This window comes from Phlebotomus papatasi, chromosome 2 (genome assembly GCF_024763615.1).
Source record: "Phlebotomus papatasi isolate M1 chromosome 2, Ppap_2.1, whole genome shotgun sequence".
NCBI lineage: Eukaryota > Metazoa > Arthropoda > Insecta > Diptera > Psychodidae > Phlebotomus > Phlebotomus papatasi.
Genome location: NC_077223.1, coordinates 55681243 through 55691867, shown reverse-complemented (window position 1 = coordinate 55691867; position 10625 = coordinate 55681243). Strand labels below are relative to the sequence as shown.

The following is a 10625-nucleotide window of genomic DNA, read 5'->3' as shown; positions in this document are numbered from 1 at the left end:
ATGGGAAAACACCGGCCGGTTTTCCGAGATCACCCATGGAGTGCCAGTGGAGTACCAGTGGAAATTACCCCGCCCAGGTACGGAACTTACCACAGGAATTCCCTTGGTGTCCCATGGGAAAATACCGGCCAATTTTCCGAGAGTACTCATGGATTTCCCATAGAGTACCAGTGGAAATTACCATGCGGCAGCTTTAGAATTTCAACGGGAATGCCCATGGATTTCCACTGGATAACACCACCACCGAGGCTGGTAGATTCCCATGGAAATTGCGTGACGCGCCAATGCAAAATTACAATGTACTTCTACAGGGGAATCCAGGGGGATAAAGGGTGGATTTCACCAAGTGGACGCATGGAACATTCCATTCTGTTACCAATGGAATTTCCATTGGATCGCGCCGGATTTTTCTTATAGGGCATGTTGTCCAACCTGCGCGATGGTGCTGCCGCTTATCGGTGAACACAACAAAGTTGTAGTGTTCTGGGGTAATTTCTCGAAAGTTCTGGAAGATTTTGCAGAAAAACATTAAAATCCGATCACAAGGAAGCTGCACAATTCAGTAATTGTTACAAAGGTGAAAGTGATACAACTGATTAAAGGTGGAAATTTTGTCTTTGTGCAAAATTTACGCAGGATAACCAAGAAATACGTGAAAAGTAAGTGTTTACTGCGTTTAAAAGTGGATCAACTTGGTGAAAAATGCAATTTTCCCTTATTTGGTCAGACAATCTCATGATTTTCCCCCAACGTTCTTAAACTTGCTCACCTTGTGAAGCCCCTTAAAGTCACTTTAGTCCCATTCATCCCTGAGTTTCGTGCAGAAAGTACCCCTTGAAAAATAGGCCCAGTGTGTGTGGCATTGAAGATTTTCGACGCACATCCCAAGGGCGACCCACGTCATCAATTCCCCAAAAGTCCCAACAAAAATCTCAAAGAATAAATAGCCAGCTGATTCACACTGCAATTATTAAGAAAAATTTCTCAAAAACCCCCAAAGTCGCCCTGAAAGTCATCCCCTTGCGGTGACGTCTGTTCTAAGAGCGCAAAAATACCATTCCAAGATGGACGAATAGGGGAGTTCGCACCCGGAAAGTTTTGTTTTTTTTTTCATTTTGAACATTTCTCGAGAACTTTCTATATTTCCCGCATTCTTAACTATTTTTAACACGATGGCACATTCTTTGATGGTGAAAGCCGCGAAGGCAATCAAGGCTCATTCTTATAATTTAATAATTCTCGAAAAAGCTTGAAATGTTTCTTTTGTTCTTGCTTTTATTTTACTTAAAAGAAAACAAATAGTTCCTTCACCTTTGCATCGACAAGGGGCTACGTTTAAAATTATTTCTGTTCTAGATGAAATAACTGTCCTTTTGATGCATACAAATGAAATTGGATTCTTCGTGGAAGGTATAAATAAAAAAAGGGTTAATGTAGTAGAAATTAGGGGAAACTGGCTTCGAACACTTCATATTTTTCCCCAATAAAACCCGCCATAAGCAACAAAGGCTCTGCTTTGACAAAATTCCCGCTCTTCCGCGACAATAATCTCCTTCCCAGGATCAGATCGGTAGGGGAATTCTGTAACAGTATGACAATGTCATATGACAAATTTAAAATTTTTTATATGGTATATCCGAAGGAATTGATCATAAATCAGACTTATATCAGGTACTAAAAACTTCATAGAGCTCCTTACAATGGCTATTCGATGAACTCTAGGCTTTAATGTTGACCTCTGCTTCCGAATTTTACCACAAAAATTTGTCATATGACATTGTCATACTGTAACAGAATTCCCCTTCAGGATGGTGAAGACGACTGTCAAGCGAGTATTATGCTTTAGCCTAATAGACACACCAACGACTTAAGCTGAGAGGCGACTTAGTGGAAAATGTTAGAAATGCGGTTTAACCTTCGGATAGAATTACACTAAGCCGTCTCTCGGCTAATCCTCAAGTCTGTCAAGGACCTTATTGGTATATTAACCCTCTAACAAGTAAGACCGCCTCCAGGCGGTCTTCACAAAAATCACATTTACAGCGACAATAAATGTTTTATTTATTTAAAGGTATACTATAGTGTCCTCGGTAATAGTCTTATAAACATCTCTTGAAAGTTTGAACTCATTTTGACTCTTCGTTTTGTTGCTATTCCCAGTTTTGTGTGACAAGTCAGAGAAAAAGCAACAAAAAATATTTGTGCAAAAAAACTAATTTCCAATTTCCATAAAAATACCGATTTAAAGTTATCTGACTAAAATAATTTTTTTTTTTTTTTTTTTTTTGAAAGGTATGTCATTCTACTTTGTATATTTGATTTAAAAAATTTGAAAAAACTAAAAATGTGAATTTTAGAAGCAAAAAGAATTTCAAACATTTTTTTATATTTTCTCACCTAGCGCCTAAACTAGAAAGGATAATGAAGAATGGATGGTTTTTTCGACTTTATTGGATCATAATTATCCTAGAAAACATTGTTTTAGAACTTTTCTTCGCATATTAAAGAAAACACCGTTAGAGGGTTAATAACGCATAGGTATGTGACTATAGTAAAGGGAGAACTTCTCTTCTTTTAGAGGGTCGTCGTGCAGTGCAGACGTGTTTAGGATTATAGCTCCTCGCGGACAGTCTGGGTCTGGGGCCCACCCCAGTTTTTTGTTCATAAGCCGGTTTATTTGCCATTTAAATAAACTGTTAATTCGCCTTGCTCCCAGCTCCCACATTCCTGAATTTGACATATCATGAGTTACACATTTCCTGAAAAACATGATAGATTCCTTGAAGGAATACGGGAAAAGGTGAAGCGTCTAAAGATGGAGCGTGTGAAACGCCTGAAAGACTTCCCCTCATTTATTTTTTAAAAAAGAATTGGAGATCAAACTAATCTAAAAATTCGAAGATGGAGCAGTTTACGCGGTCATGTTTCCGTAAGACACAAAAAATAAGAAATAACGTAAAATAGAAGAACAAAATAGAAATTAGGCCGAGATGCATTTATTCCATTTATTTGACAAAGAAGTTAATGTTGAAAATTATGGTTGTTGGGGCAAATTAAGGACCTGTGTCCTGAATGATCAATTGCTGCCCTTTTCTGTATCATTTCAGTTATGAAATTTGAACTCCTAAATAAGGCACTTTTAAAATTATCACGTTGTTACGTTAAAGACTCTGGAAATTAATTCAAATAAGAAACTAATTACACTATTGGATTGTTCTACACAATTGAAAGTCATGGAGTAGGGTGGAATCACCAGTTCTCGCCAGTGCCCCACTTCTCGCCACTTACATTGAAATCGCTATTTTTCGCAATTTATGAAATAAATTAGTCGCATTTTTTTGTATTGTTTCTGCTTCTACGCATAGAATCGAAAAATAATAATTATTCGTTTTGGATTCACGATTTTGATCACTTTTTAGAGCAATATTTTAAGCAAGTGCATCGAATCCAACATCTCTTACCAAATGTACTAAGTGTCGTCAAATTTTCATCAGGCCAAAAATACCTATTTGGGTAAATAATTTGTCTATTGAATATTTAATTGCACTTGTGGAATACATAAAATTTGTATTTAGTCAATTAATATTTCATTTTATATTATTTTTGTATAAAAATGAGGCATGGCGAGAAGTGGTAATATTCTGGAATTGATTTTACCACCTGTCGCCATATCTTTTCAATAGGCGACGCTAACTTCACTTCGTACAATCTCAGTTGTCAAATCTGCATTGTTTACTTTCTGCAAAAGCCCCATAATTTGATTTCTCAAATAAAAGTGAAAAAAAATCATTTAAAGAGAGTAATAATAAAGTGATCACAAGGAAAGAGAAATGGTGAATGTATTCTTTTCATAGCATTGCCTAAAATAACCGAGTGTGGTTCTTTTCAAGTGGGTGGCGAGAAGTGGTTACAAATTTTACAAAACTGGCGAAAAGTGGTAAAAAGTGGCGACGAAATGGTTATTTTTGCATTATTAATAAAAATCAGTTTTTTAAGTAGTCCAGCGTTATGTTCTAGGATTATTGTTTTCACGTATCTAGAGCCAATACATCTAAGTAACTTTGTGTCAAATTTGACTTATCTTGTAACAAGGATTCAAAAGTTGTGACTAAATGAATATAATTTTTTCCTAAACATGGCGATAGCCGGTTATTCCACCCTATAATAGGTCTTGCCATATTTTAATAAATAATGCAAATAGTGCAAAGAGAAAATGTGTTTTTTTAAGATTTTATTAGGTATAATCGTATAATCCAAATTCGTTAGACTTTTCATAAAAAAATAAGCTTAATGTCTTGAGTTTTTAGATTTATGCCCTACTAGACACAACTTAAGCCAACTTTCTCTCGGTATAAGTATGCCCAGTACATTATGCTTAAACCGTCTTCAGGCTAGAGGTTTAGCCTAGTTTCCGAAGGTCTCAAAATCCTAAATAGCAACCAATTTAATTTGTTCTTCTGATTCAAATAGAATAATTCACCTTAATAGTCCATTTATAAGTCAAAATTTTCAACTGATAAGAATCTAGAGAAGTTAAGCCTTATAGATAAGTCTTAGGTCTGAAGCCCGTATTAAGCTTGACCGGCTTGACCATTATTTTAAACTTTTTTTTTTAAATTGAGCCATTTGTTAACTCTTTCGTCTCTTTTGGGACTCTGAGTACCCAAAGCAGCATATGAATGTTCTGTGAAAATTAATGTTTTTTAATTATTCAGAACTGATAAAAATCTGATTCTTGTGGATGATTACAAACTATAAGGATGTCCAAATGTAAGATATTTTTTGTAGGACCTCAATTAATTTCTGAGCTTAGATATTTTTGATTAAAAAATTGTGAAATTGGCTTGCACGCCAGAAAAATTGCTGGTGACCTAAAGGGGATTCGAACCCGGGACACTTGCTATCGCAATACCACTTGACTCATTGGAGTGTCCTTTGTTGGCCATTTTATTTAGCCATTAGTTGGCTAAATAAAAAAGGGTTAAAAATTAAAAAAAAAAAGATAATTTAACAATCTAACCAAACCAAACTGTTTTTGTTCATTTGAAATTTGTGATTTTGGGGATTTTGGTCTCTTTTTTTTTAATCATTTTTACTAATTTTTTTACCAAAATATTGTTCAATCTCTTGCAGCAGAATAAAGCTTATATTTGTTCCATAGTAGGGGAGACTGGGGCAAAAAGTCACAAATCGAAAATTTTAAAATATAATATCTTCCAAGATAAATAAGATAGCGGCTTAAAATATTTTCCATAGATAGCCTCCATAGACCTTCTTCAATGTCGTAAGTTTCTTAGAATTTGAACAAGGAATTTGAAAATAAAAAATATCGAAATTTTTAGCCCTATTTTTGAAATATTTTCTTTGCAGAAGATAACAATTATTACCTACTTATTTTCCAAAATTGATGCACTGGAATGAATATTTTCTAAATAATTTGGGTTTTTTGAATACGAATCCGCTATCTATTTTAGAATTTCACAAAATTTCTTTTCTCCAGAAATCATTTTATTGAAAATGGCCACTTGGGGGTAAAAAGTAACAAAAGCTATGGATCAAAAAGTAACAAAAACCGAAACAATTTCTGATGTTTTTTTGGTGAAAAGAAACGTCAATGCTTATGTATCTCCGCTTGTTGTTTGCTTTGGTCAAACGATTTGCAGTCTTTTGTGTGTTTTTTTTGTAAAAAAAAATATTTTCTTAGTAACTAATTTTTCTTGTTTTTAATATTCTTAATTTTATTTTTTCTGTCTCATATTTAAAATAACACGGGAAATTCTAAAACAATAAAAAAATGATAATTTATTAAAAGAAAGAAAAAAAACCGTTGGGAATTTCAAAAAAAAGTTGTGCATATTCAGAGAGAGAACTGTTGAAAAAAAGTACCCAAACTGTGCATATACAGTAGACTCTCACTCAATCGGCTCTTTTTCAATCGGGAGACAAATTTTGTTGACAATTTTCACGTTTAATTATGAAGATAATTCGCTCAAATTCGCTGTAGTTCTTCCTATTTTATCGTGATGCTTTGAAATTGAGCACTTTTTGTGGAATTTACAAAGGCTTTGACGCTCAATTCAATCGCTAAACCGGATGACATTTTGCCCCATATTCCCGATTGAGAGAGAGTCTACTGTAGAGAGACAGCACTGTAAAACCGGTCGCATATTTCAGAGCTAATGTCAGCCCCCTGGTATTTCCTTACAAAACAGAGAAAAATGACATTCACAAAGTTGTAGAGCGATAAATTTCCTATAAAACTGCACTAATCAGAAATTTCTGTGGATCATAGGTAGTTCGTAAAAAAATAAAATATCCGTTTTGTGCCTTTTTGCCCCAGTCTCCCCTACTCTCTTTACTACGAAATAAAACATATTTTAAGAAATGTTCCATACTAAAAGTTCATTTAGGATTTTTATACTATAAAAAATTATCCTCTCATATTCCTTTTTTTATTAAATAACTGGTTTTCTAATTTTTTTTTTAATATTATTTCTGTCTTTCAGAAATAAACAGAGAAAAACAGAATGGGAAAGGACTTTTACAGAATTTTGGGCATCTCTAAGGGTGCCAGTGATGATGAGATCAAGAAGGCGTACCGGAAGTTGGCACTAAAATATCATCCGGACAAGAATAAATCTCCAGCAGCGGAAGAGCGCTTCAAGGAAATTGCTGAGGCGTATGAAGTGTTGTCAGACAAAAAGAAACGCGACATTTACGATCAGTATGGAGAGGAGGGCTTGAAGGGCGGAATTCCAGGGGCAACTGGTCAAGAGGGAGCCTACACATATGAATTCCATGGCGATCCACGAGCAACATTTGCCCAGTTCTTTGGTTCTAGTGATCCATTTGGGGCGTTCTTTGGTACAGATCCTCAGCGAATGTTCGAGACTCACAATATCTTTGGAGGTTTGGATGATGACGATGTGTTTGCTGGACAGTTTGGCGGAAGGGGACCAGGGGGTGCATTCAGGTCGCAATCATTCAATGTACAGGGTGGAGGATCACCGAAGAGGCGGAATCAGCAAGATCCTCCCATTGAGCACAATCTGTACGTAGGTCTGGAAGATGTAGATCAGGGATGCACGAAGAAGATGAAGATTAAGAGGATGGCTATTGGAGCAGATGGGCAGCCGTTTAAGGAGGAGAAAATGCTGACGATTACAGTGAAGCCAGGTTGGAAGGCTGGCACTAAAATCACCTTCCAACGCGAAGGGGATCAGATCCCAGGAAAAATTCCGGCTGACATTGTCTTCATTATCCATGATAAGCCACATCAGCACTTCAAACGCGAAGGCAGTGATATACGTTACAGTGCTAAAATCACCCTAAAGCAAGCCCTCTGCGGAACAATTGTGATGGTACCAACGCTCTCAGGAGATACCTTTACTGTCAACACAGCAGGCGAGGTCATCAAACCGAACACGGTGAAGAGGTATCAGGGCAAGGGTTTGCCCTTCCCAAAAGAACCTTCTAAGAGAGGTGATCTCCTGGTTTCCTTCGATATCAAGTTCCCTGAAACGATAACTCAGGCTACCAAGGATATCCTCATGGATCTACTGCCAAATTAAGTGGAAACAGGAAGAGGGCAGCGGATCTAATGTACATAAAAAAAACTTGCTTATATTTCTCACTTGAATGTAACCCCCAAAAATAAATGTTATGAAATTGATATTAAATGTAAATAAATTTAAGTACGTTTTAGTACAAAGAAGTTATTGTTTTATTTTATTTTATTTTAATAAAAAAAAGATCAAACAAGGGGGAGATATTTGGGTGAAAATGTGTACACCACTTCCAGGCACTTCCATAACTTGTATGGAAGGGGCCTTCGCACTTCCAAAACTTCGTAGGGTGGAGTAAGTACTTTTGGCCACCTTATGGTTTCATGTGCTTGTAATTTTTATAGTCTTTATTTAAATAAAATGAAATTTTGTACAAAGATACCTTAAAGCTATTTCTTCCTACACTGAGAGAAATCCGAAAAAGTTAAAATAACATTCCGGAAATGTTAATTTTACTCTGCATTATTGATCCGAAATCGGTGTAAATATTACCCTTTTTAGGTGTATTGAGGGTTAAAGTTACCCTTTTTCATGTTAATTTTATCCTTAAAAAGGTGTAAAATTAACATTAAAAAATGTTGATATATTTTTACACCTAAAAAGTGTTAAAGTTACGAGGAAAAAAAGTTAATCGTACCCTCTTTTTTTCTCAGTGTAATAATCCAAGAGAAATCCCAAATTTTTTTGGATATTTTACTGAAAAATGCATTTTTTGCAACTACGCATTTTTCAATACCTTTGGCCACTTTGTAAGCACTTTTGGCCATTGTGTGTAAGCACTTTTGGCCACTTGTTTCCAATAGAATTTTAATAAAATGACAGAAGAAATAGCTTTCGAAAACTTTCACAAATACACAGCACAAGTCCTATTCTTATTTAACGCCAATTTTATGTGATTATTAGAGTATTATAAACGACTTTTTGCATAGTTTCTCTTTGATGTAAAAATCAGTCAAAAGTCACGATTTTTTTACTGAAATCCGCGAAGTGCGCTACGTGTAAAATGTATGGGAAAATGAATGGCCAAAAGTACTTACACAGCCGAAAAAAGTAAGCTCTTTTAGCCACATCTGATTTTCATTTAATTTGTTAGAAAATCTTATTAGGGATGATATCACAATAAAATTTAGTTAATTAAGATATAGACTTTCATTGAATAACATCAAATATTTTCATCAAAAATATGAAATTAATGCAAAACAATTTCTCTTAAAATTAACAAGTTTCTTAAGAATCCCAGGTTTTTTTTAGTGATTGTTTACCTTGTCGGGAATTTCTTTCAATAACTTAGAATTAATCAAGTCGATACAAAATCAATTATGGTTTTCTGATTCGTTAGATTAGAGGTCACGAAATAGACCCATTTTCTTGTTTTAAATAAACTCATAATTGCCTTACAATGTGATTTTACTTTAGGTGGCCAAATGTGCTTACATGGCCAAAAGGGCTGACTCTACCCTAACACTCTCAAAAATGTTGCAATACTTCCAGTACTTCCTGCACTTCATACACTTCTCATACTTAGAAATCAATAATTTACTTAATCTGATGAAAAATCTAATAAAAAAAATTCTTAAAAAATCTTAAGAAATTTATTTTTATACATATTTTTAACATTTTACTTATATTTTGTGTCTAAGCCCTGACTTGTAGCAGAGCTTAGCCTAGAGGAAGAAGCCTTTCCGAATCGTTCAGAAAGTCTCCTTGCTCTTTTGCGTAGCTCAGGAGGCTGCAATTAAATAGTTGCCGGCTAAGTCGTTCCCCTGGCGTCCAGAAAGGACGTCTTCTAGTGTCAAGTATAGAGCGATTAACGCCACTTGAGTGATGGCAATTTGGATGTTGCCTCTCTGGGGAATCTGAAGAGTTTCTAGCCCCTCTGACTTGGCTGTTGTGCGCCACTTTCGTCAACTATTTAATTCAGCTCTACGAGAGCTTCTCTGCACCTGACGCTTGTTAGGCAAGTTTTAGCTGGGGCCGATGTGCGTTGGCAATAATTAATAATAAATTAATAATAAAAAAAAAAAAATTACGCCCTGCTTATTATTTGGCACTTACTTGTTAGTAGCTGCCGCTGATTCGTGGAGTAAAACTCTGTTGAAGCTGGCTTTTTCATTCTGATTTATTTTAACAAAATTTCTACCTTTTATACAATTCTAATATTCCCACTTCAGATTTGATATTTTCTAAACAATTTCTGTTGTGTTTTTGGTGACATATTGACTTAATTTTTCCTATTTATGAAAAATTGCTGATGAATTTTTACATTTTCCATGTCGTCTTTCACCTTTTGCGGGTGACCTAATTTTTTGGTGGAAAACAGCTCAACTTTTATCTTTAATAGTTCTTTAATTATTAATTGATTTTGAATTCTGATATAGAAAATCTATTTTTAAAGAGTTTAAAAATGATTTGCCGTTGATCTAGGGCTTTAATTTATGTCCTAAATACGTTAATTTTGTCCTAAAAGATGTGCAATTTTTCAGTTTTCCTTGCATATAATGTCATAAATGATACGACTTTTTTTATCAATATTAGAAAACCTATACATAATATTTGAACTTTATGGATGAATCCTAGGATTTGAGGTTTTTAGAAGTATTCTAGTATAAGTCTTATCCCAGGATTTGTCCTAGAAATATGAAAATTTTGACGATTAAATAAGAAGTAATATTTTCTGTTTAGCCCTGAGCAATTGACAAAGGTAAATTGAAAATATTGAGTAATCCTTATGGTCCTTAAAGGACGAGCCTCCTTGTCCTAATTAAGAATATAAAAAATGCAATGAGGCCGGTCTTGTCCTTTAAGTCCTTCTAGTTGGGCTGATTTCCTAGCCATTTCTTAGAGACTGCAATTGATCAACAATGAGCATGAATTTTAAATAACTGTTTTATAAATACAGATAAAATCTCTTGTTTAAAAGTGTTTTGAAGGAGATTTAGAGTCTTAAGGACTTACAAATGATGATCTCCTTCACAGGATATTTAAGAACTATTTTAGTTATAATTTATATAGGTTGATATTCATGTTCATCCTGAACATTTTGAATTTCTACCGCCAGAT

The 10625-nt window shown here is 34.8% G+C and overlaps 1 protein-coding gene across 1 annotated transcript; it reads left to right on the top strand.

Moving 5' to 3' along the window:
• Positions 1–420: 420 nt before the first annotated feature.
• On the top strand, positions 421–7714 carry LOC129801791 (dnaJ protein homolog 1). The gene is made up of 2 exons (XM_055847125.1): positions 421–659; positions 6507–7714. Exon 2 carries the CDS (start codon positions 6528–6530, stop codon positions 7569–7571), a length of 1044 nt encoding a protein of 347 aa, XP_055703100.1. The 5' UTR covers positions 421–659; positions 6507–6527; the 3' UTR covers positions 7572–7714.
• The last annotated feature ends 2911 nt before the right edge of the window (positions 7715–10625 follow it).